Here is a 26,838-nt window from a genome sequence, read left to right on the forward strand (position 1 = left end):
CTAATAAAGACAGAACAAAGGACAGAAAAAGTCACAGCCGATATAAGAAACAACATATCTAGAAGACAAAATGTCACTTCTTCACCCAGTGGTGTAGGCCTTCCTGCCCCTAAAAGTTTCTCTTACATGAAAATCACCATTCCTGATGTCCCCTCCTGTATCCTTCTAGGCCACTGAGGTCTGTGCTGGTCTGGCGTGATATCCGAGTAAAACTATGATAAGACAGTCAGACTTCCTATAACAGCAGTTGTACCAATTCTTATATAAAATAGAGGTAGAAACGCTGGCACCGCTACCACACTTATATAGCGTTAGATCAGGAAGCACCATAGGGCAAGAAGGTAGAGAGGGCGACCAGATCAAGTGGTGCGCAGCTCAAAAAGTGTCAAGGTATAAAAATGCAAAAAGACAGAAGCATTGAAAGAAGGAGCGGCACTCACCACTGGTATGTGAATAATCAGCACAATATTCAGTCATTAAATAAGGAACAAAGACAAGGAATGACTGAGCAACATTGGTTCCACATAAATTAAGCTTCTTCTCTGCTCCTCATGTAATGACCAAATAAAGTGCTGATTATTCACATACCAAAGGCGAGTGCCGCACCTTTTTCTATGCTTCTTTTTCCAATTCCTATATATACTACCTTCTATTCTTCTGACATGATGTTCTTCTCGAGTGATTGGATACATCATACGAAGAGAGCTAAGTAGGCGAGTCTTAGCTTGGGGATCCTTGCTTCGAATTACATCTGGCTTGATTTGTTCCAAAACTGATTTGGTTGTTGAGATCGATCTTCCTACAGATCATTCATCTATCAAGTCACCATGGCTCGAGATTGAGCTGAAGGCCGTTAAATTAAATATATATTCCCAGTTCTTCTCAGTTACATTTTTCCGGCTACAACTGACCACTTATAAGAGCCCCCCTAGATGACATCAGGAACACCAGCACTCAAGGTACGGAACAGATTGGAACCCATAATGGATTGCACATCAGTACCCAAAATCTGAAGATTACACTTTTTCAGTTAGACTTCCAAGACAAGTTATAAGACTGCGGGAAGAGGACAAAACTGCAATGTGGCAGGAGCAAATATCCAAATATACGGTGAATCTGCTGCATATACAGGGAGATGTGTCACTTGCTGAACATCCCAGGTCAAACCAATAGCCTGAAATATCACAGAGCGCACATGTCTGTTATTAAACCTTTTCAATGCAATTGTGCTAGAAAACTTCAGTTGTTACAATGATTAATATACCACATCGCACGCTAGAAGTAGAAACATATGTATAAAGACGTTTATTCATTATGCGGTGCCTAGTTTCAGACAAATCTAATAGCAGTGCATCACCACAGCTCAGATACAGCTGGAAACAAAAGCAAAAGTGTAAAAATAAAAACTGAATTTGGATAAAAAAGACACAACAAAATGAGGCTGTAAAAGCTTCTGATATGAATGATGACATACGTGTCACACTTGTACCTCCTGACAATTAGAGCGTCTCCTCTGAACATTACCTTGTACCGCTTCCAGTACAGAGTGTCCTGGGTGATCTTCTCCCCGAGCTTGGGATACAAGGGGATGGCAACAGGCTTGTAAGATGGCATCTTCTTGCTCCAGGTTTATAATGTAACGGGTTCTGATATTTTCCCCAAACACCTAGAACATTTAAAGAACCAAGTCAAGAATAGAAGTAACTAAACACAGAAAAGAACAGTGAATTGAACATACATACAAAGATGTAGGAGAGGAAAATATCAGCTGGGTCTGCGTGTGTTACTTGTGGCCCTAGGTCTGAGAAGACTGGATTATTTGAATGGCATTTTGTAAACTGCATTTCTTGTTAATGTACTGACCCCTCAAAACTGCTGACAGGATTAAGACTGGTGAAATGTTAAGCATTGATCACATGTCTAGATGGGTGGTCATGCATACTAGTAGGTTTCCCCAAAATCACAATAGATCACCTATCCTATGTTTAGAGGGTTAACTTGCTAATCGGTGGGGATCCATCAGCATTCCCAAGAACGGGGCTCCACGGATGAACGTCTTGGATGTAGCCGAGGTGGAGAACCTTGAACTTCACTCATTGGTTTATGGGACTGCTGGAGAAAATGGAGAACATCGCTCTGCTATTTGCAGCCGTCCTATTCTAAAAACAAAGAAAGGAGCAGAGTTCGAGCATGCACAACTCTGCTTCATTAAAGACGTGGCTTTACAGACCTCTATTGTCAAGAGCGTTGAGGGTCCTAGTTGTTGGGCCCCCAAATTATCAGCAAGCTATCTCTTTATAAACAGAATAGAAAATAACTTGCGATTTTCGAAAGACCCCTTTTACCAACTGTGTAGTGTCTGCTGGGTGTTCCCTTAGTGTGAACTGTCCGGGACCCTTTGAATTGACCCCTTCCCTCTGCTTAGTGACAATTACAATGATCTCCTGGATGGATGCTGGACCTGTCGCTCCATAGCAGAAGGGAAGCTCCAATAGCAACAGACTTTTGGCTAATCAAATCTTTTCATGTGGTCACGCAAGAGCATACGACTGTGGCTGTCACTACCACAAAGAACAAAAAGACAGCGCCACAATGGATTGTGAAAAAATAGGAGCTTATATTTATTCTGCCTTCTGTAGCGACGTTTCAGTCAACAGACCTTTATCAAGCAGGTCGCTACAGGAGGTAGAATAAATGTAAGCTCCTATTTTTTCACCATCCATTGTGGCGCTGTCTTTTTGTTCTTTGTGGTCTTGATCCTGGCCGGCATGGGCTCCCTGGTTTTGGACGTGCGCCCTTGTGTCCACTGAGACCTTCAATTTATATATGAAAGGGTGCAGTTTTGACTTTCTTTTGTTTTGACTCTGTGGCTGTCACTAGTGATGGGGCATTCGCGACCGATCCAGCTCCCTTCAGAGAAAGGTGAGAGCCACTGAAGTCTCCGGATGGGAGTCACTGGGAGTAAAATCAACATGTATGGATGCCAAAGGAAATGAAAGCCCGCCCACACACCTGCCCCCGGTGTTTCGACATCATCAGACTGTGGGTGAACACACATTAAATAGGGATCCCCATCACCCAGTTCCCCAAAAAGACCTAGACTGCCCCACACTACTTGTTACTCTTTTTCTGCCCATGTATATGACCTTTCCCCCCCCCCCCCCCCACCAACATTGATCAGATATGCTGGGGTCCGCCAACATCACGTTACACCTCTGACATTAGCTCAGCAGTGGGGTGGTCATGCAGACGGATGGGGGGGCACCTAGGGCTGGTGGTCATGCAGAGGGATGGGGGGCACCCAGGGCTTGTGATGCAGAGGGGCGCACCCAGGGCTGGTCACACAGAGGGATGGGGCGCACCCAGGGCTGGTCACACAGAGGGATGGGGGGCACCCAGGGCTGGTCACACAGAGGGATGGGGGGCACCCAGGGCTGGTCACACAGAGGGATGGGGGGCACCCAGGGCTGGTCACACAGAGGGATGGGGGGGCACCTAGGGCTGGTCACACAGAGGGATGGGGGGCACCCAGGGCTGGTCACAGAGGGATGGGGGGCACCCAGGGCTGGTCAGAGGGATGGAGGGCACCCAGGGCTGGTCACACAGAGGGATGGAGGGCACCCAGGGCTTGTGATGCAGAGGGATGGGGGGGCACCCAGGGCTGGTCACACAGAGGGATGGGGGGGCACCTAGGGCTGGTCACACAGAGGGATGGAGGGCACCCAGGGCTGGTCACACAGAGGGATGGGGGGCACCCAGGGTTGGTCACACAGAGGGATGGGGGGCACCCAGGGTTGGTCACACAGAGGGATGGGGGGCACCCAGGGATGGTCACACAGAGGGATGGGGGGGCACCTAGGGCTGGTCACACAGAGGGATGGAGGGCACCCAGGGCTGGTCACACAGAGGGATGGAGGGCACCCAGGGCTGGTCAGAGGGATGGAGGGCACCCAGGGCTGGTCACACAGAGGGATGGGGGGCACCCAGGGCTTGTGATGCAGAGGGGCGCACCCAGGGCTGGTCACACAGAGGGATGGGGGGCACCCAGGGTTGGTCACACAGAGGGATGGGGGGCACCCAGGGTTGGTCACACAGAGGGATGGGGGGCACCCAGGGATGGTCACACAGAGGGATGGGGGGGCACCTAGGGCTGGTCACACAGAGGGATGGAGGGCACCCAGGGCTGGTCACACAGAGGGATGGGGGGCACCCAGGGCTGGTCACACAGAGGGACGGGGGGCACCCAGGGCTGGTCACACAGAGGGACGGGGGGCACCCAGGGCTGGTCACACAGAGGGATGGGGGGCACTCAGGGCTTATTTTGCTTTGCTTACATAGCACTATCATATTCTGCAGCGCCTTACAGACACGATCATCACTGTCCCCATTGGGGCTCACAATGTAAATCCCCTATGACTATGTCTTTATAGTGCGGGAAGAAACCGGAGAACCCCACACAAACACGGGGAGAACATACAAACTCCATGCAGATGATGTCCTTGGTGGGATCTGATCCCAGGCCCCCGCGCTGCGCGGTATCAGTGCGGACCCCGGAGCCCATGTGCTGCCCCAGGACTGATCATGCAGCAGCTGCACCATGTGACCACACGGCGGCATTAGATGTGATCCGCAGTGAGGCGCGCCGGTGTGACCGGTAATAACCCCGCTCCAGAGTCAGTGATGATAACACATGAGCTATAACCCTCCGGTCACATACCCCAGTGCCCCGGCACCAGCATACAAGTCCCGTCCACTTCACCACCGGGGAGTCACGTTGCCGGAATCACCCACGCGAGCAGCCATCTTGCCTCATGACGTACTTCCGGGAACGTCGCGATGATTTTACGTCACTGTCTCCGGTTGTATGGCCCGGGAGACGTTCTGAGTGAGAACAGATGGAACTGACAGCGAGGCGGACGGATGGCGGAGCCAGCAATGTCCAGCGAGCCCGAGAACACGGGGACAGCAGAGAGGGCCGAGGCAGGGGGTCGCGTCTGGATGACGTCACACGGGAAGTGACGAGGGACAATAATATAACAATAGCGTTCCGATCAGGTAAGTGCTGGGGGAGAGCGGCAGCTGGTGAGTGCACCGGTGGCCGTCACTGCTCCTGTCCCCGGGCTGGTGAGGGCGGCACGGAATGCTGCTCCTCTGCACATGGGGGGTCACACTGGTGGCTCAGGTGGAGCTGTCCCCCGGGCCCTGCAGGCAGGAGTGGCCGGTGTGATGGGGAGCTCCTTCCCGGGGCCGGCACTCCCGTATATACCATGCTATGTCCTCATCACGTTCTATACTTTTAGTCTTGCACAGTGAAATCCATATTTCCTACAGTGACGTACTTATGTTCATTCTTCTTTTTATTTATTCCTTTTCTTCATTCTTTTTAGTACGTCCCTTACCTGCAGCCATTGTTGTGTCGCTTTATTCTGAGAAACAAATTTTGTTCTTCCTGTTAAGGTGACGGTGCCCGTATCTGCCGGCTTGTTACCCACTGCAGCATGTAGGACGTGTCGGGGTCTTCTAACACTATGTGCCCCCTTCCATATGTCCTAACCATCAGTTATGTAATATACTGGTCTCATCTGCGCTGCGTCTCTGATTGGCTGTCTGTGGGTCACGTAACCCTCTGTGTCCTGAGCCTTGGCTTCTGATCTGAGGATGTTATTAATAGGCGGCGCTATCGTTCAGTGATTGACAGGCGTCTGAGCATACACGTTCTGGACTGCCTGGATCTCCTCCTCTGCCTTGATCCTGCGGATGCTTTGGAGCACCGACCCTTCAGTTGACAAGGGCTGCTTTTCGCTAGACAACACATTACAGGGCTTGTCAGCTGAAGGGTCTGGCGCTCTAAAGCCTCAGCAGGATCCAGGCGGAGGAGGAGAGTGAAGCCCAGTCTCAGCTTGGCAATGCATGGTGCATGTGGGTTTAGCGCGTCGCCAGTTGACAAGCCGTGTGATATGTCATCTAATGACAAGCAGTGCACCACATTAACTGTCAACGGGGGTCAATTCTCCCAAGCATCGGCAGGATCCATGCAGAGGAGGACTGTACCTCTGCGACTCCTGTCAATCATTTAAAGTCAGCTAACCCCTTTGTAATTTTGCTTGATTCCAGTGCCAAAATCAGAAAGCAGAGGTGACCTGATAATTAAATATGTTGTTCACTAATTTAGCATTGATGAGCTATCCTTACGATAGGGCATCGATGTCTGATTGGTCAGGATCCAACACCCGGCACCCCCGCTGATCAGCTGTTATTGATGGCAGCGGCCAGAAGTACTTGCCGGGCTGTGCTTCTTCTCATAGTGGCTGTGTCAGTGTGCTGCATATCAGCCTCTTATTCAAATCAATAGTAGTACCAAGTCTCCACCACTATCAGAAGACAGGCAGCTCCGCAGACTGGTACTTATGGCCGGAGGCTGCCGAGACCTGTAACTGCTGATCAGTGGGGTTCGATCAAAGATAGGTCATCAATGCTAAAGTAGTGGACAACCTCTTTAAGGGTTATATGACCCACCCAGAGATGCGCACATAGTAGCAGCCTAGGTAATAATCACTTTTCTAATATGTTTATTATTACTACATACAGTATGTAAGGGAGTCAAATAGTAGTGGAAAACCCCTCTAAGATGCTGAGATTATAAGTCGCCCAGACCATTGTGGCGGAGTGTCCTCTGTATCACACAGCTGGTGCTGGGTCAGCTCTGTTGGTATTAATGGTCGCCACCTCCATTATACAGAGAACTCGGACATCGCATTCTCCCTGACACGTCAGTGTTTGTTCCAGGTGCCCGTTACAATCTGTGGGTCTGTGCACACGTCTGTGTTTTTCTGTAGATTCAGTGGTAAGAATAAAAGGAGTCTGATCCGAATTTGATTCAAGTAATGGATCAAATTTACCAATTTAATGGGTCTGTGAAAAAACGGATATCAGTCAAGTGTCATCAGAGAGTCTACAGTTTTTTTGTCTGATTAATAGATACGAGAGTCTTGGAATTTTTTTCTTTTTTTGCATACGAGAAAAGAGGATTGGCACATTACCCCAAAGTGGATGAAAACTGGATACTGCACACTGATAGAAATTGTTCCTTTTTTCTTCTTATATGCAATAAATACCGTAACAAACCTAAAAACCAGAAGTCTTAGACCTTACATGCCTCAATGTCAGGCAACAAAATGCTGACCAAAGACGGCTTCAAAATGACGAGATCTGCTTAAAGATCTTGTCTCCCAGTGTTAGAATGAAATCCGATATTCACATCAAATCTCGGTTTCACTTACATGGAGCGTGTCATCAGTTTCTTGTGTTCCATGTATCTTTTTCATTGTAATGATTATTTTTTTTCACAATCTGTATTAAAAACTGAATTAGTAATCTTGCAATTTTCAAAGTGCTTACAGAGGTTATTGTAGACTCGTACTTGTTGTCCTTTTGTGAAGTTTTCAGTAGCCTCATTATCATCACAGACAGCAGTACAATGACAGTTAACAGCTCTATAAACAGCAGATAACACAGTATCCACCAATCACAATAGGCGATTTCACTGCTGTCGTTCACCTCCTCCCTTCATAACGAGCTTTCCATAGGGGCATTAGTTGCTTCAGTACAAAATATAGGTTTGTATCAGTCTATTGCTGCTAATGTACATGTGGATTTCATGCAAGAACAGAAAGTGCGAGTCTAGAGTTTCCCTGGTGGCCAGCGTGGAAATGACAAGATTTCTATTTTTTTTTTTCACTAAAAATTGTGATGTCGAAAGCAAAAAAAATTAAATGTAACAGAGAAGCCTAACTTAAAAATAGGGCCTTTTCTAAGGACACATTCCCTTTAGGCTGTGGAGGACTAATAGTAATACCGTATAGGTATGAGCAAGCCCTTTGCAACATGTTGTTGTTGTTATTATTATTATTTATTTATATAGCACCATTAATTCCATGGTGCTGTACATGAGAAGGGGTTACATCAAAATACAAATATCACTTACAGTGAACTAACAATTACAGACTGGTACAGAGGGGCGAGGACCCTGCCCTTGCGGGCTTACATTCTACAGGATGGTGGGGATGGAGACAGTAGGTCGGGGGTTGCAGTAGCTCCGATGGTGTTGAGGTGGCAGTGTGGTCATTACAGGTTGTAAGCTTTCTTGAATAGGTGGGTTTTCAGGTTTCTTTTGAAGGATTCAAATGTGGTGGATAACCGGACGTGTTGGGGCAAAGAATTCCAGAGGATGGGGGATATTCGGGAGTAGTCTTGGAGGCGATTGGGTGAGGAGCGAATAAACGTGGAGGAGAGAAGGAGGTCTTGGGAGGACCAGAGATTACGTGAGAGAAGATACTGAGAGATTAGTTTGGAAATGTACGGAGTAGAAAGGTTATGGATGGCTTTGTAGGTCAGTGTTAGTAGTTTAAACTGGATATGCTGGGAAATTGGGAGCCAGTGAAGGGATTTGCAAAGAGGGGAAGCAGGAGTGTAGCAAGGAGAGAGATTAATTAGTCGGGCAGCAGAGTTAAGGACAGACTGTAAGGGTGCGAGAGTGTTAGAGGGTAGGCCACAAAGGAGGATGTTGCAGTAGTCGAGGCGGGAGATGATTAGGGAATGCACAAGCATTTTGGTAAAGTGAGGGTTGAGGAAAGGATGGATTCTGGAAATATTTTTGAGCTGGAGGTGGCCAGAGCTTGGATGTGCGGTTTAAAGGATAGGGCAGAGTCAAGGGTTACTCCGAGGCAGCGGATTACCGGGACAGGGGAAAGTATGAATTCATTTATTGTGATAGATAGATCAGGTAGGAAAGGTGTGCAAGATGAAGGAAAGATAATTTGTAGTGATGAGCGAATATACTCGTTGCTCAGGTTTTCCCGAGCACACTCGGGTGGTATCCAAGTATTTGTTAGTGTTCGGAGATATAGTTTTTCTTGTCGCAGCTAGATGATTTGCGACTGCTAGACAGCTTGATTACATGTGGAGATTCCCTAGCAACCAGGCAACCCCCACATGTACTTAGGCTGGCTAATAGCTGTAAATCAAGCAGCTGAATCAATAAAAACTAAATCTCCGAACACTAACAAATACTCGGAGACCACCCAAGCATGCTCTGGAAAACCCGAGCAACGAGTATACTCGCTCATCACTAATAATTAGTCCAGATTTGTCCACATTAAGTTTGAGGAAGCAAGAGGAGAAGGAGGATAGGGCTGATAGACACTCTGGGATTCTGGAGAGCAGAGAGGGGACATCTGGGCCAGAGAGGTAGATCTGAGTGTCATCGGCATATAGATGGTACTGGAGGCCATAGAACTTTGAGTTGTCCCAGGCCAAGGGTATAGCTTGAGGAGAGAAGAGGTCCTAGGACAGAGCCTTGAGGGACACCAACAGAGAGGGGGTGAGATGAAAAGGTAGTATGGGAGTAGGAAACGTTAAATGTGCGGTTGGTAAGGTATGAGGAGATCCAGGGTAGGGCAAGGTCTTTGACACCAAAGGAAGAGAGGATCTGTAGTAGGAGGCAGTGGTCAACTGTGTTGAAGGCAGAGGACAGGTCTAGAAGGAGGAGTATAGAGAATTGTCTGTTAGCTTTGGCTGTAAGTAAGTCATTCGTAAGTTTGGTCAGGGCAGTCTCAGTGGAATGGTAGGGACGGAAGCCAGATTGTAGGTTGTCGAAGAGAGAGTTAGATGCAAGTTGAGAGGAAAGTTCAGCATGGACGTGCTGCTCGAGTAGTTTGGAAGCAAATGGGAGCAAACATATGGGGCGGTAGCTGGACATAGTGCTCAGGTCAAGGGATGGCTTTTTGAGGACAGGTGTGATTGTGGCATGTTTGAAGGCAGAGGGGAAGGTACCAGAAGTTAGTGATAGATTGAAGAGATGGGTTAGGGATGGGATTAGTGTGGTGGTGAGGTTGGCGTGGAGGTGGGATGGGATGGGGTCAAGTGCACAAATGGTGAGGTGTGATTTGGAGAGAAGATGAGCAAGGTCTCCTACAGTGATTTCGGAGAGGGAAGTTATGAGGTTTGAGCATTGGTCTGGCATACAAACGACTTGCCTTGTTTGGTCTATCTTATTTTTAAAGTGCGTGGCAAAGTCCTCAGAAACGATTAGGGAAGTCGGAGGGGGCAGTAGTGGGCGGAGGAGGGAGTTAAAGGTGTTGAACAACTGTTTGGGGTTGTGGGATTGGGAAGATGCGAGGGATGTAAAGTAGGCCTGTTTAGCAGAGGTGAGAGCTGATTTGAATGTGAGTGTTGCTTGTTTGAGTGCAGTGAAATCATCTTGCGTTTTCTTCCAATGCCGAGTCAGAGTGTGCGAGGGTCTAGATGGGCGAGGGTCTAGATGTGCGAGGTTTCTGCGGGGGTGTGCATGTTGCTGGTCATGGGTGAGAGGTGTGGAGGACAGTGATGAGAAAGTAGGTAGATGGTGGTCAGATAGAGGGAGAGTTCCATCCTCCTACTCGTGCTGCCATAGTTGGTGGAAAGGTGCAGTCAGTATGAACTGTGTTCTGATTTATAGGACCCCTACATGGGTCTGTTCAGACATTGTAAAGCTCTCATGATATTTGTACCTCCATGATGTATAGACTTCCAGAATTAGGGGACAGCCAGATGGCTGGAGTTCTTGCGCGAGGAGCGCACTGCAAAGACTGACCTGGCGCCTCTCCTGACCCGAGCGTGATGTATTTCTATGCAGCTGTCACACTCGGCTCCGAGAGTTGCCGAACTACACAGTGCGATCCTCGCATGAGAAATACCGCCGTCTGTCTGTGCCTTAAAAAATTCTAACGCGAATCAAGCACATATCCGACGTGTGATCTCCCACCTCCACTGATTTCCTGTACAGAGCACTAACATCCCTGTGATACAACTCAGAGATTTGTTACTGGAAATTCAGCAAAACCTTTAACAAATCAACAGTGATATGAATGAGGTTTTGACTAGGACATGTAGGTAAGATACCAATATCTTCACATTATTCCAAAGCCAGCGCCACTCTTATCCATGGGTCTGGTAGTGCCACCCTTTGTGCAGATACATCATGTAAATTGTCATCCAGTCCATGAGGGAAGTCTATTTGGCATCATTGATCATGGGTGGTCTCTTACAAGACGTTTTTGTAGAAAAAAAGACAGGCTCTTTTTCCTTTCTTTTTTTACATTTTCTTCATTCAGTTGTTTTGCTTTTTTTTTCTGAAAAAGCAGCATTACTGCAGCACTGGTTTTCAGCTGATTAGTGGAAGTGCTAGGTGTCAGACCTTCACCAACCTCATATTGATGACCTCCTATGGATAGATCAGCCATGGTCCATTCCTGGACTTCCACTTTAAGCATTGCATCTTTATCACTTCAATGTTTTCTGTTTTCTTATTTATAGATCCCGGTCGGCCCAATCTGAAGATGCAGAATTGACACCCGAGACTTTAAATGAGTCTCTGACAAACCATGTCCTCCTTGAACAATCTGGAGGGCTCGGCTGAGCTGTCGGGTGAAGAGTGTGTAAGCTTCTGTCTGTCCGGCATGCCTGACATCAAAGTGGAACACGTGATGGAGTCCAACTCAGAAGAAGGAAGCGCTCAGAACGTAGCCATGGGAATGAAATTCATTTTACCAAATAGATTTGACATGAATGTCTGTTCTCGCTTCGTCAAGTCCTTGAATGAAGAAGACAGTAAGAATATCCAAGATCAAGTAAACTCTGACCTGGAAGTAGCCTCCGTCCTATTTAAAGGTGAGTGATCACCTGCATCAATATGGTCTCTCCACAGTCAAAAAAGTACAGCAGAGGATTTATGTGATGTTCAAGCTGAGGAGCAGAAGGACATGGAGACAGGAGATGGTCAGAAATGTGTTACACTGGGCTGATGGCTGGGACACCAACTATCATCTCTCCGATATCAGTAGAAAATCCTCTCTGCTGGCATCTCTGAAGGTGCTTACCTCACTAAGGCTACTTTCATACTAGCCTCGTGCACTGCACGTCGCTATGCGACGTTGCAGCTCACCGACGCATAGTGTGGAAGCGCCGCACAACGGGGGCAGCAGATGCTGTTTTACATCGCATCCGCTGCTCCATTGTGATGTGCGGGGAGGCGGGAGCGGAGTTCCGGCCGTGCATGCGCGGTCGGAAAAGACGCTATCGACGCACAAAAAAAGTTACATGTAACTTTTTTTGTGCCGACCTACGACGCAACACGACGCAACCGTTGCACGACGGTTGCGACGTGTGGCAATGCGTCGCTAATAAAAGTCTATGGAGAAAGAACGCATCCTGAAAGCACTTGTGCAGGATGAGTTTTTTCTGCAAAACGATGCATAGCGACGTGCAGTGCACGACGCTAGTGTGAAAGTAGCCTAAATCCCTTGAGAGCGGCCAATTTTTCACTTCTGTTCTTTTTTTTTCCTTCCGTTTTTTTATCTTTCATCGATCTAGCCGTAGGACAGCCTGTTTTTTTGCAGGACGAGATGTAGTTTTGAATGACACCATTCATTGTACCATTTAATGTACTGAAAAATGGGAACAAAATTCCAAGTGGGGTGAAATTGTGATGAAACTGCAGTTCCACTATTGTTTATAGGGTCTTGTTTTTACAGCGTTCAGTGTGCAGTAAAAATGACCCGGCAACAAGATTCTCCAGGACAATTATGGCAATAAAAAAACTTGTATAGTAAAGTCCTAGTGGATTTTAATCTGCAACCATTTCATCCTTTATACCATATACTACAATACCGCAATGAAAAAAAGAACCAAACACCTAAAGCATGGATACCAGTCCCAGAAAAAGGAAACCAAAGCAGGGTATATGTATAATTGTATATATTTTATTAGTGGTAATAATACATATAAATAAAAGTGCACATGTTGGATAACAAGATTAAAATAGAATCTCCAAAGGAATTATTATATAGTAGCCAAATAGGCCTGCGGTGTACCAAAGGGAAATAAACCGTTGTATAGTTATGTATATGTCTCCCAAAAGCTAAAATACATAAAAACGTGGAACATTAAAGGATAAAAAAGTTACCCATAATAGGGATATAAAGGAAAGTGACAAAAGTGCAAAGTGCAGACGTGCAATCAAGGAAAGTGAAAATCACAAATCTATTAAGTGCGTTGCACACAAAAGGCAATTAAGTGGCCAATGCAAAAATGGAGGACATATACCTGATGGTGACACCGTATCCAACACAACGCACCCCGACGCGCGTTTCGGATACACGATCCTTCGTCAGGGGGTAGACGAAGGATCGTGTATCCGAAACGCGCGTCGGGGTGCGTTGTGTTGGATACGGTGTCACCATCAGGTATATGTCCTCCATTTTTGCATTGGCCACTTAATTGCCTTTTGTGTGCAACGCACTTAATAGATTTGTGATTTTCACTTTCCTTGATTGCACGTCTGCACTTTGCACTTTTGTCACTTTCCTTTATATCCCTATTATGGGTAACTTTTTTATCCTTTAATGTTCCACGTTTTTATGTATTTTAGCTTTTGGGAGACATATACATAACTATACAACGGTTTATTTCCCTTTGGTACACCGCAGGCCTATTTGGCTACTATATAATAATTCCTTTGGAGATTCTATTTTAATCTTGTTATCCAACATGTGCACTTTTATTTATATGTATTATTACCACTAATAAAATATATACAATTATACATATACCCTGCTTTGGTTTCCTTTTTCTGGGACTGGTATCCATGCTTTAGGTGTTTGGTTCTTTTTCTCCATGGTAGGAGTGGATTCCACTCAGTTTCTGTTGTTTTCACTGGGGTTTTTATAACATCATCATATCTTAATTAATAATTATTACCCTTTTTGTGGTTACAATTTCCTTTACAATACCGCAATGTATAGTTTAATCGTGGTCTGCTCAGCTACAAAGAAGTACCAAGATGTCAGTTATTGGGGGCCTTTAGGAGGCCCTGGCTGTCATGGTAACCTATTGATCCCCTGCAATCACGTCGTGGGTGGCCAGTGGGTCTTGATGAGCATGTGCACCAGTGATCATGCTATTTAAATATTGCTGTCAGTGATTGACAGTGGCATTTAAAAGGCTAGCGCTGATCTCTGCTGTCACAGTCATATGCTGGCTGTGTCCGACATCTGTCTCCAAGCACCCTGACATACTGCATGAGAATCTCTCTATCTCTCTCTATATCTCTATCTGTCTATCTCTCTCTTTTTTTTCTCTATCTATCACAGAAATAAATAAGAAAAATAAACATATTTGGCTTCGTTGTGTTTGAAATCCCAATCAAGTGCAATAGAAAAGTATTTAATCTGTATATTAAAAGACAAAAATAAAATCAGAAAACTTTTGTGCAGAGGTGTCACATTAGATTAGGTTCCCAACAAAGAACATCGCCTTGTCATTGGCTGCTGGGCATAAATGAATTGTAGTGACGAGCGAACGTGCTCTGATAAGGTGTTATCCGAGCATCTGGGTGTGCTCGTATATTATGCTTGCTTCCCTGTGGATGCACAATTTGTGAATGTTAGACCGCCTCAACACATACAGGATTGCCTGTTTGTTAGGGAATCCCCACATGTTCAGGCTGTCTAACAGCCGCAAATCATGCAGCCTCATGGACTCGAACATAATATATGAGCACTACAGGATACTAGGATAACACCTGAGCGTCCACGGATAAGACGTTATCTGAGCACGTTCATTCATCACTAATGAATTGGCCAATTTATGCGCTAAGAAGCTTTATTTTTTTTCCTATTTCAATTCATGTTTGTATGCTATAGCGCTACAGAGTGCAACTAAAATCTTCAAGCTTTATTCCAAATACATATCTGTAGAATCCACGCAAGGATGATGTGGTGCAGGAAATGCTCTGACTCGTTTTTGGCACATAGAGCTTTATGACTAAGGGTGCAGTAGGCGCCAGAAACGAGGAGTCAGAGCATTTCCTGCACCACATCATCCGTGTATGGATTTTACAGATATGTATTTGAAATAAAGCTTGAATATTTTTTATTATTGGATGTTCCTGTCCGTCTCATTTTTGCATTGGATATTTCTGGGTGGTCAGCAGCATTGGAAAGGCACTCCAGGAAATAAAGACAGGTGTTTCCTAAAATGCGAATACAATGGCAATTTTTCGCTTCTGTTTATATAGAGTATATATGGAGATGGCTACTCTAAAGGTACCTTCACACTAAACAACTTTACAACGAGAACGATCCGTGACGTTGCAGCGTCCTGGATAGCGATCTCGTTGTGTTTGACACGCAGCAGCGATCTGGATCCCGCTGTGATATTGCTGGTCGGAGCTAGAAGTCCAGAACTTTATTTGGTCGTCAGATCGGCGTGTATCGTTGTGTTTGACAGCAAAAGCAACGATGCCAGCGATATTTTACACTGGTAACCAGGGTAAACATCGGGTTACTAAGCGCAGGGCCGGATGCTAAACATGGAGCTAATGACCTGTGAGAACGATAAGTGAGTCACCGTTACGTCACAGGATCGCTCCTGCATCGTTCTGGAGCTGCTGTGTTTGACATCTCTACAGCGACCTAAACAGCGACGCTGCAGCGATCGGCTCATTGTCTATATCGCTGCAGCGTCGCTGAGTGTGACGGTACCTTTAGTTTGCACCTGTTCACACCAGTTTTCTGTTTGGAAGTGACAGTCAGTGTTTTTCTATTTGTATACATAGGCTCCCTGACCGAGCACTCCACACATCAGCCTATGGCAGTTTTAATTACAGCAGGATCCTATCAACCCACATAAATGTAGGCTGTATTAGCCCATGAGAGTAGTCATATTAGATTAGGTTCCCAGCAAAGAAGATCAGCTTGCCGTGGCTGCTGGGCATACATGAATTGTCCAATTTATGCGCTAAATATCTTTGTTTTTTCCTATTTTCTAGAGCTGTAATGCAATTCCAATTTCATGTTTGCATTACAGAATGCAGCTTTTTGTTAATTAAAATTCTGTCTGTCATCATAATGAGGCTGCTGAAAACTCTTCCCGAGATGACAGGATGTGCAAGTCGAAACCAGCCCCATTGACCAGTGTGAAATTTCCAAGATTGCAATTTTATTTTATAATACAGATTGTAATCTGAAAAAAAAAATATACATATATATTTTTTTTTTTTTACAAAAAACCTGATTTGCACAATAGGTCTTTTTCTGAAGTTGTATAGCATCTGTTAACAATGTTTTAATATCCTAACAATTACTCCAGTCGTCGTCTTATCTCATCAAACAGGATTTGTTTGATAATGCCTTCTCCTTTACTTTCCAGCTGAATGCAATATCCACACGTCGCCGTCCCCCGGTATACAGGTCAGACATGTGTACACCCCATCAACCACCAAACATTTCTCCCCCATCAAGCAGTCCACCACACTGACGAACAAGCATCGAGGCAACGAGGTGTCCACTACACCCCTGCTGGTGAATTGTGAGTACTCGGCTCTCCATCTTCTCACGTCATGTCCTCTGCTGCGCCTTCACTTGGCAGATGGGCCTGTTATTTCAGGATATGCATTATTACTAATAGGATGTTATCGTCCATATAAACGTGAAGATAATCCATCCAGGACTAGAATTATTACGTTTCCTATGCTGTTAACTCCGTTTTTGTCTCTTGCACAGCTCTGTCTGTTCACCAGTTGGCTGCTCAGGGGGAGATGGTGTATCTGGCAAGTCGTCTTGAACAGGGTAAAGCATAAAACTCCTTGCTGGCCAGGAACCTTACCGCAAAAGCTCTTAAGGTTGGGCAATCTGGTCTTCCATTTACCTCCAGCTGCAAGACAGTGGCTAGAGGGAGTTTAAAGGTTTATACTCATTATCTGCAGGAGCACACCTTCCTGCTGGCTTCCGCTGGTGTGGGGGGCAGTGCGTTCCCGACTGTTGGACAATGAGAGCCCATGGTGTAAGCAGAGGCAGCTTTATCTCTGCAGCGTCAGCGGCATGCTTGCTGGCCGGATCCAGTGATTCTGGCACACTTCAGAGTAGCGCTTACAAGCTCTATAGAGAAGATATTGTCAGCGCTGTGCTCCTTGCCTAGAAGGCTGGTAACCGGTAAGCAAAATTAAAATATCCTCCATTGAGAACGGAGAGGATATTTTCCAATAAGTACATTACAAATTTGCTTGTTTTCGCAAATGCTTTGCAATTTTAACCATTTATGTTACATGGAGTGGCATTAAAGCATGTGCAGAGGTGGTCCACTGAGGCCTTTGGCAGACGGAAATGGTTTAGTACATTTCTAGCCTGTTCCGTCAGCCCCTATAGACATGGAATGGTGCAGTGCCATGCAAGTGTCATCTCTGCTCCATTCATACTACTCCTTACTGCTGTCCTAGTGGTGAGGTGGTGGTAGGTGGGCTGAGGATCGGTGGGGGGGGCTGAGGATTGGTTGGGTGTCTCATTAGTTGAATGCCCACTGAGCTGGCACTCATCACCTATGAAGTCTATTGAAAAAAAATTCTTTAACTTCCTACCAGAAAACGTGATCAACCTAACGGATGAAGAAGGATTCACACCGCTGATGTGGGCCGCAGCTCATGGACAAATCGCCGTTGTGGAGTTTCTACTTCAGAATGTAAGAAATTGAAAGAGCTTTAAAATAATTTGCACATTTTGAATACAAAAAGCTCTAAAAATATATTTATACTCTGATCTCTATCCTTTATTTAGGGTGCGGATCCTCAAGTCCTCGGGAAAGGGCGCGAAAGTGCTCTGTCCCTGGCATGTAGTAAAGGCTACACAGATATTGTGAAAATGCTGGTGGAATGTGGAGTGGATGTGAACGAGTATGACTGGGTAAGATCATTACATGAAAGTATAAAAAAATGCATGTAGTAAGATGAGCACAAAGATTTACTTTGTCTACATCATTACACCTTCTTCTTTACAGAATGGAGGAACACCCTTGTTATATGCCGTCCATGGGAATCATGTGAAATGTGTGAAAATTCTTCTAGGTGAGTATCTGAGCGATGTTTGGGTGTAGTGATACTTGGCACTATGGTTTACACCTCTCCCGGGGGTACTCTTAAAGGTAGAGAGGCCTGAGTCTCCGAATTTACTAAACCCTGATCTGTCCCCTCCCCATGTGGCATGGGACAGAAATGTAAGGTAAACAAGACAAAACAGAGATAACAGAAAACCTCTAGTATACAAAAGCACTAACCAACAGTAAGAAGGAGGATAGGGACAGGGAGGAAGAAACTAAATGGGAACAGGGACCAGGAGATAAACACACATGTACTACAGCAAACCACAGAGCACCTCTACAACAACTCTATTCCAACCACTTAGCTTTAGCACACAGCACTGGAAGATGTATTTTTCACCATTCGTGACAAGAAGGTCTGACCAGTTTTTATAGGAAGAGGTAATGACTAGTGATGAGCGAGTGTACTCGTTGCTCGGGTTTTCCTGAGCACGCTCGGGTGACCTCCAAGTATTTTTTAATGTTCGGAGATTTAGTTTTCATCACCGCAGCTGAATGATTTACAGCTAGTAGACAGATTGATTACATGTGGGGATTCCCTAGCAACCAGGCAACCCCCACATGTACTCAGCCTGGCTAATATCTGTAAATCATTCAGCTGCGGCGATGAAAACTAAATCTCCGAACACTAACAAATACTCGGAGACCACCCGAGCGTGCTCTGGAAAACCCGAGCAACGAGTATACTCGCTCATCACTAGTAATGACCATATCAGAAGCAGCTGAAATAGGGCTACGTGTTTCTGAGCAGCATAGAAAGAGTCGTTAATCTCTTCAGCACCAAAGGAAACTAAATACATTTAATATGGGACACAAATCACACCATCTCTAAAGAAGTCCCACTATTCTTTACCCGACGTGACTGTCTAACTCCACGTTCTCCAGGGAACATGACACTCCAGCATATGTAGTGTTCCCTGTCTTCTCTGTAGTAATGGATTCCATGTCGGAAAGTGCTGTCTTTACACCAGACAGGAAACGTACAATTCCTCTGTGTCATAAGACCTTGGCTAAGCTGTGCTTATCATCTATTCCTAACTCCCAACATGGCTGTGAATTGAGCTCTGAATCCTCTGAAAACGGATCAGATTCAGCTCTGGTGGAAAACAAGCCATGTCGCCCGCCCTATATGCAATCTGCAATTTGATGCCCTTAGGTTATCACATATTCTAATGCTTTCAATGCCAAGGACTTATGTAGAATGTCATCGATTTAAACATTTTCTAAAAGAAAGAAAATTAGGATTAATTTAGTTCTTTATTTTATATTAACCCAGATCATTGTCTAGAACGTTGACTTTTAAATGATACCAGACTCAGTATTCTTGATGGAAAGCTGAAAGTGACCTCCTTAAGAAAGCTCACATTTAGTGGGTGCATTTTTTTTTGGTTTGGGGGGGGGGGGGTTCTACCAAAGAGTGAGGAGATCACCCCCTGTACTAAATCAGACCATTAGTCAGGTCTGTGCTACGTGTTCACCAGCATCTGGGTCTTCGAGATCTTTGATCTTTCCAGTTCTGGTGAATATTTAGTGATGTAGGACAACACGGTGGCTTAGTGGTTAGTACTGCAGCCTTGAAGCGTTGGGGTCCTGGGTTCAAATTCCACCAAGGACAACATCTGCAAGGAGTTTGTATGTTCTTCCCGTGTTTCCTCCAGGTTCTCTTGCTTCCTCCCACACTCCAAAGACATACTGATAGGGAATGTAGATTGTGAGCCCCAATGGAGACAGTGATGATAATGTGTGCAAAGCGCTGTGGAATTAATGGCGCTATGTAAGCAATTAAAATAAATAAAATTAAAATGTGCATGTAGCCAGGCATAGGTAGCTTGTGTGAGTACGGTACATGTACTTTTTTTTTATTAGGCGGTGTCATATCTAGGCTTCTGCTTGGACAAACTCATACAGCAGCACTCTCTTATTACGACGTCTGTAGACCAAGGAATCCGACAAGGTGAAAATCCAAAATCTAGGAAACAATAGTCTGCTTGGGTCAGCCTTAGCCACACACATTACATTTTATCTGTTTTACAAAATATTGCACTTCGATACAAAAATGCCATTGATGATTGGAAAGTTGTCGGTAGCTTTTTCACAACCTGCTGGGGGTCTACTCTCAGAAAGTGTGTCGGTATGGGGATATAATATTGTTTCTGTATCATTTAGAATTTCACATTTAGTTGTGTTCCTAAATACTAGGTAAATGGTTAAACAAAAGCAGATTACCAGTATACAGGTAGTCCCATCAGACAGATCTGGTCACAGGTGGGTAGTTATGTGGGAAACTATTTTGGGGAAATTTTTCGAGCCTGGTATTGACTTTAGCTGAATGATATGTTGTTATTGGCAGAGAATGGGGCAGATCCAACCATTGAGACTGACTCTGGCTACAACTCCATGGACCTGTCTGTCGCTCTGGGCCACAGGAGTGGTAAGTTATGTACCTGCAGCAAACAACCCTCTGGGTCCAGGTCCAAAGCTATTCATCTTGTGCACACAGAAGTGATTGTATTTCCTCCCACATAAGCAGCGAGCGCGGCATCATGCTCCTTCCTGTCAGTATGTGGTCAATATTGCGAAAATGCTGTAACGTCACTAAGTCAATAGAAAGCCATGCTGTAAATATCTGAGGACATGTCCTTACTGTATAATGGGTGATTTATGGATAGATCTCACACAACATCTAGACACAAGGTGGCTGCGTAGATTACCGAATAGCCCATTGTCCAATGGCAATAACACGCTTCATACAGGTATTTGTTAAATAGCCCGTCTATATATCCTATTAAATCTTGGGAATCTTTCATTATTAGGCGAAGCCTTCATCTTTTCCATCACTATCAGTTGATTGCAACATTCATAAGGACATCCAAAGTCATTCCCAGGCTGTGGTGGCCCTACTATCTAAGGTCAACAACTTTGAAAATCGTCAAAGACGTAGTAACATTAGGCTGGTTGGGGTACTGGAGAAAGTAGAGGGGAGTGACCCTAACATTTTTTTTTTTTGACAAATAGCAGCTTGACACTTTTGGAAAAGTGACCCTCACTCCTTTGTTTGCAGTGGAGAGAGCGCCCAGAGTCCCCACGAGACCGGGACCAGTGGGTAGACCTCCTAGGCCTATTCTGATTAAAATCCACCATATGAAGGATCGAGACATTATTCTGAGGAAGACACAGGAGAAACAAAATATTAGTCTTCGCGGGCAAAAGATTTTTCTTTCCATATTTTTCGATGGAAGTTCAGCGCAAGAGAGCCACGTTCCAAGATATCAAAAGAAGAATGCGTGCAATGGGCCTGCAACATTCCATGATCTATCCTGCGAAGTTGAGGGTGGTCGCTCTGGGATCATCTAGATTTTTTGAGAATCCAAAGGATGCCCTCAGATGGACGGACAATCATGATCTTTCAGAAAATTTAGCTGGGATTGGTCTCCCAGTTCTGGGCGACAATGATAGGGAATTTCTAGAAAGGCCAATTTCATTGGAGGAAGTGCAGCAGGAAGTGAGGAAGATGCCCAACGACAAGGCACCCTCATGCAAACTGTTTGAGGAGGTATTGGGACAATAATACTTGGAAATTATTAATAATGCGTCCTTGTCTGGGGGAACTACCAAGTTCCCTGCGTGAGGCAATAATTGTGACTATTCCTAAAGAGAGAAGGAAAAAAATTACCAGATTCGTATAGACCTATATCATTATTGACATCTAACATCACGAAAATCCGGGCAACATGGTTAAGAATGGTCATCTCCTCTGTTATTTATCCTGACCAGGCTGAGTTCATGACCTCAAAATCAATGGCCATTAATTAATGTAGGGTTTTCCTAAAATTTGCAAGCGGCTCAGCTTGACCCAAGAAATTATCTCCCTAGATGCCACTAAGGCCTTTGACGGAAGGGTGTTATATGTGGACTGTTTTAAAGGAGGTGGAGTTTGGTCCCCAACTTTATCAAATGGATTATGCTATTATACCAGTCCCCGATGGTTAAAGTAAGGGCTAATGGGGAGATGTCTGATGGTTTTGAGCTTTTTAGGGGTCCAAGACAGGGCTTCCTTTTATCGCCTTTACTCTTGCAATTGAACCGTTAGCATGGATCATTAGAAGACATCCCGGGAAAGTGGGGATTTAAGCATGGGAACAAAGAGTAAAGGATTGCCTTATACGCCGATGACTTTTATTGTTTGTTAATAATTCAAACATCTCCTCTCCAAATATAATGGATGCCATTGAAAGATTGGGACCTTTTCAGGCCTGACTATAAATTTGTCAAAGTCCGCTTTGCTTCCTATAGATACTATAGACACTTCTCTTTGGGAGGGTCTGTCAAATATTCCTGTGATACAGAAATTTAAATACCTGAAAGCTATGGGATTATCCCTTTAAATCTCAGCCCTCTGATAACAAAAATGAGGAATAAAGTACCATAAGCACTTTCGGGAAACTGCCTACTTTGGGTAGAGTGAACCTTTATTAAAATGTGCCTTATGCCATGTGTCCTGTATGTGCAGGAAAATGCATAATATATTCGGAGATTTGATGTGGAAAAGAGGGGTCCCCAGAATAAAGTTGGAAAAACTGCAGCTTCCTAAAAATCAGGGGGAATTAGCTTTTCCTCATATGAAGTGGTATTTCTTAGCTTCCCTATTTCAGCATTTTAGAGGATGGACGTTGAAGGGCACTCGGGAGGCAGGGTCAATAGTACATTTGAGGGGAGTGGGGGATAATTTGCTAGACTTGTCCTATAGGATCTCAGAAATGTAAGGCTAACTCGAGATGCTATCCCACCCTCTTCCTAGTTCATAAAATTTGGTGGACATTTAAAAAAAAATGGCTTGGATTGAAGGATTGCTCAAAGTATACGCCCCTCTAGAATAATCCTAATTTGAGGGAATTTCAGCATCTGGATGGATTTGGAGAATGGAGAAATCAGGAGCTGATGTAAGTTTATCAGTTGTTCTTAAATGGCTATTTTTGTTCATGTGATCACCTCAAGCAGGGAACCTGTGACCACAAAAATACTGTATTAACCTGATATGGGTTTAATCTGCAGGTTACTAGCGTTATTATGCTGGCCGGCGCCTGCATGTTGCATGTAGCCTAATGCTGCGGGGAGAAAATGAACTTTATTCTCTTCGGCAGCGTTGCCGTTTCAGTCATGGGAGCAGCGCTGGTTCAGTCACCACGCTGAGTATGCAGACCAGCGGCTATAACTACACCCGCAGCCCTGACTGAGCCAACCAAAATGCAGAACCAATGTCAGTCAGGGCCGGGGGTGCGGTTACAGCCGCCGCTCTGTATTCTCAGAGCAGTGACTGAACCAGCACCTGTACCGCCCCCATGACTGAAACTGTACCCCCGACCCTGACTGACACTGGTTCTGCATTGTGGTCGGCAAGCCGGGTGCGCGGTTTCTGTCACAGGGTGGCGCCAGCATGCGTTTAATCACAAAGTATGCATTGCTGCTGCTTTAAACCCACCCCTAGCGCTGGCTGACACTGGCTCTGCTTGGGGCTGGCTGTCCGTCCTGGCCGGGGGGCAGGATACAGGTGAATAGCGTGTCTTCTGGTGATCGGTTCCCTTTAGCTTGCGTAATTCTAATTTTTTTTTATAATACTTGCAATAAGGGCTCCAGAAACCATCTCTGATCTTTCCATTTCCTCTAATAGGCCGTTAGATCTTACGGTACACGCTAAAACTACTGAGGGAATTATTTCTTTATTATATAACTCCTTGCTGTTAAAAATTCGGGAAGATCCAATGGCATTGGTCAGGGCCAAGTGGGAGAGGGACATTGGCAGCATTTCCACTGAAGAGTGGGAGGACGTGCTAGAATCGACAGGATTGGTCTCAAATAAAAGCGGCTCAGAGAAGTGTTTCTTATACAGAGGCTACAGGACTCCTGAATTATTATATAGAATGAGTCTTAGGGCTGACGACTGCTGTCCACTTTGTAGAGAGGAAGGTGCGGACTTATTGCACATGTTTTGGACATGCCCTTGATTAGTTGTTATGTAGATGTATAAATAATATCCAAATCCCACTTGGCTCAAAATCCTGTGTGTTGGGCTTGCTGGGAGACGAGGACAGATCCTCCCAAGTGCAGTTGGCCATTGCTAAAATATTCTATCAAACCAGGAAGTTTGCAGAGTGACTGCCAACTTGTAGCCTAAGGCCAGACAACCTCTTTAGGGGGTTAGGCACTCTTCCACAGATTTTTCCTAATAAAATATCCTGCCTTTTATTTCTTTTCTGTAAGATGCCGATATTTGATGTGTCTGGGTTACATCCTATGACCGCACACTTACAGGTTCCTTCTTGCTGTTTCAGTTCAACAAGTCATCGAGAATCACCTTCTGCACCTTCTTCAAAGTATCAAGGAATAATGGACCCTTTTTTTATATGACCGAGTGAAGATATGGATCGTTTATATCATGCAGTGAAGTGTTCTTATTCTTTTTTCACCATTGGATGAATGAAGTTTTAACACTTTTTACTGTATATTTCCTGCTGATGTTGGACACAGAGCGGCTTCTGGCAGAATCTCATCATCTACTGCATGAGGATACATTTCAGTCCCATGTAAATCTTTGCTCCAGTGATCTTCCTAATCATTCAGCGCTCAGTTCTTATTTTTTTTTCTTTTGTAAAAGCTCAGACTAAATCGGTTCAACAACTAATGCAATGGATGGCTAGGAATGATCCTATAGATTGATCAGTTCTGTTCTCAGCTTCCCTTAGGTTTTTCTCTGCTACACTGAAGGGAGAAAAACTCCTAATTGCCTGATATTTAAGGCCGCGTTCACACATCTGTATGTCATGGTCTGTGTACAGACTGATGTCCCGTCTGGCCATGGATCTCCTGACCTCATAAATGTCTATACAGCTGACAATTTCATGTCAGGAGTCCTGCGGCCAGTCCATGGATTACGGTCCACACGCAGACCATGATATCCGGCCTAAGAATGAGGCCTTAGATGAAGGTTGTCAGGCATTTGTGAAAGCTAGTTACCTCTTCCCTCACTGTAGCATAACAGCGAGTTTACTTCTAGACACTTCATGCCTGGACCTCATGATCATTAGCAATGCCAGTGACGCATCATGAACAGTTTTATGTCATTGTCTCATTGTAATCGTCTGATGGTGCTATATACCTCTCAGTAGACTCAAAACCTGGGGATTATAGACTGGTCATTTGTGTCATAAATCTTTGAGTAACTGGAGTTTGCTCATTTAAAGGGGTCTTATCTCAACCTCTTGAAGAGCTTCCTGATTACTGCATCTCCAGCACTTGAGACCCTTGTAATACATAGACAGCCCAAGACTGTCGTGATGAGGACTTCTGCTCTTCAGCTGGTCTCCTCTCACGGCCAACTTCTGTGACATCTTCATGCCTTTTATTAATTAATTTGCCTGTCGGAAGGGAAAAAAAAGAAAAGTTTTTACACCTAAAATGGAAAAAATATTTGTTACCCACCTTATCTGTGTAGAGGACTGTGACATGACTTATTATGGCATATTTTTCCTATGTGAATAAGGCCGATCAATCACAGCCAACTATAGTGTGTCTCTATAGATGCATCACACTTGTTGTCCTGCAGCTGACATGATGTGTCAGTAATAGAGATGTGCATGAACAGCTGCAGGGGAACGGTGAGGAAATTCAAAAGGTTAAGTATAAGAAGATGTTTATCACCTTAAACGGGTTCTCCATGAATGTAATAAAATGGCCACCGTCGCGTAATTCAAAAAGCCGCCCATCCTACTCATGGGCTGCAGTCTGAAAATATACTGCTTCTGAAAAATGTGTCTCAACTGACAGAGGAGTTGTGTTGTAAGTACATACCTTAGTGAGAACTTCTACTCCAACCTGAGTCCTAAGGAGAACATATATTTTGTTTTCCTGTCACATACTTCTCCAGCAGCTCACCGGTATGTGTGCTTTTGATATATGCCCTCTCTCATTGATACTCAGGTCTTGAGAGCGGTGTTTTTTCAGACTGCAGCCCATCCCGATACATGACTAAGACAGGTTGCAGTTTGAATTATGTAATGAGGCATTTTTATTAGTCTTGGAGAACCTCTTTACATTTTTGGGTGCATTTATGATATTTACATCCCCAGAAAAAATATTTTAATTTGAACATTTGTTTTTTTTTCTGTCGTTATTCCCATACATGTGACATACTATATTGAGCTTATACGTCACCATGAATAATGAGACAGTTTAAAGGCACAGAAATGTAGAGGGTGCACTCACAATCTCATTTTAAAAATCAGAGTGCAGAACCACTAACAGGCAGCAACTATTCATGTATTCCTATTCATTGCTACAAATTAGCAGTGACAGCCATTTTTTGTGATTAGAGAACCCTTGATTCTTGCACTTATCCTGACCATATAGTATATTTTCAATCTGTTAAATATGCTGTAGATTACCATTATTACATCGCCACCCTGTCCTGTTTCTTCCTCTATGAACGACACTTTTATCGCTTACTGTATGGAAATGAAGTGATGCATTATTTATTTTAATTTTGCACAATGTTAAATTATGTATTTATGTATTTTAGAAAAATGCACTTTTAATAGTCTTCGTATTTTGTATGTAGTGACTAGAGACACTAGCATTCATTACCAGATAGACGACAAACTGATACCATATCGCTGAACCTAAGATAGTATAGTGCTGTGTAATGTGATATGTCTTGTGCTCTCTCCTGGTTATCTTGTGTATCTCCGTGTTTGACCATGTGGCTTCAGATGTTTAAATGACTGCTTTATAGTAGTGTGTGTGTATATACTGCAGATGACAGACATATTGCTGTGTGTATCTTACAGATGAATATGCAAATATAAAGACCTTTTTCTTGTA

The 26,838-nt window shown here is 44.6% G+C and overlaps 2 protein-coding genes across 4 annotated transcripts in view; one reads left to right on the forward strand and one right to left on the reverse strand.

The window, feature by feature from the left end:
• Positions 1-4,853, reverse strand: part of UTP15 (UTP15 small subunit processome component) — a 28,345-nt gene extending 23,492 nt beyond the window's left edge. Inside the window, exons 1-2 of one of the 2 annotated variants that reach the window (XM_077287724.1) lie at positions 4,718-4,853; positions 1,525-1,666 (exon numbers count right to left, since the gene is read on the reverse strand). In XM_077287724.1, coding sequence (XP_077143839.1) covers positions 1,525-1,614 — 90 coding nt within the window. In that variant the 5' untranslated portion in view covers positions 1,615-1,666; positions 4,718-4,853. Of the gene's footprint in view, positions 1-1,524; positions 1,667-4,477; positions 4,632-4,717 lie in introns of those variants that run through there. The other variant, XM_077287731.1, reaches the window with a different exon arrangement.
• Positions 4,854-4,917: 64 nt separating this feature from the next.
• Positions 4,918-26,838, forward strand: ANKRA2 (ankyrin repeat family A member 2). 2 transcript variants are annotated; one of them, XM_077287743.1, is made up of 9 exons: positions 4,918-5,055; positions 11,353-11,706; positions 16,246-16,404; positions 16,599-16,664; positions 17,453-17,550; positions 17,646-17,771; positions 17,866-17,932; positions 20,315-20,395; positions 24,294-26,838. In XM_077287743.1, exons 2-9 carry the CDS (start codon positions 11,421-11,423, stop codon positions 24,347-24,349), a joined length of 939 nt encoding a protein of 312 aa, XP_077143858.1. In that variant the 5' UTR covers positions 4,918-5,055; positions 11,353-11,420; the 3' UTR covers positions 24,350-26,838. The 2 variants fall into 2 exon arrangements, with proteins under 2 accessions (XP_077143858.1, XP_077143867.1); XM_077287752.1 differs by lacking the exons at positions 20,315-20,395; positions 24,294-26,838 and adding exons at positions 19,831-19,918; positions 20,164-20,182.

This window comes from Ranitomeya variabilis, chromosome 1 (genome assembly GCF_051348905.1).
Source record: "Ranitomeya variabilis isolate aRanVar5 chromosome 1, aRanVar5.hap1, whole genome shotgun sequence".
NCBI lineage: Eukaryota > Metazoa > Chordata > Amphibia > Anura > Dendrobatidae > Ranitomeya > Ranitomeya variabilis.

Coding starts and splice junctions, on each gene's coding strand:
- ANKRA2 (XM_077287743.1), top strand. CDS start 11,421: ATGTCCTCCTTGAACAATCTGGAGGGCTCGGCTGAGCTGTCGGGTGAA. Junction 16,665..17,452: donor GGCAAGTCGTCTTGAACAGG/GTAAAGCATAAA, acceptor ACTTCCTACCAG/AAAACGTGATCAACCTAACG. Junction 17,933..20,314: donor ATGTGTGAAAATTCTTCTAG/GTGAGTATCTGA, acceptor TGTTATTGGCAG/AGAATGGGGCAGATCCAACC.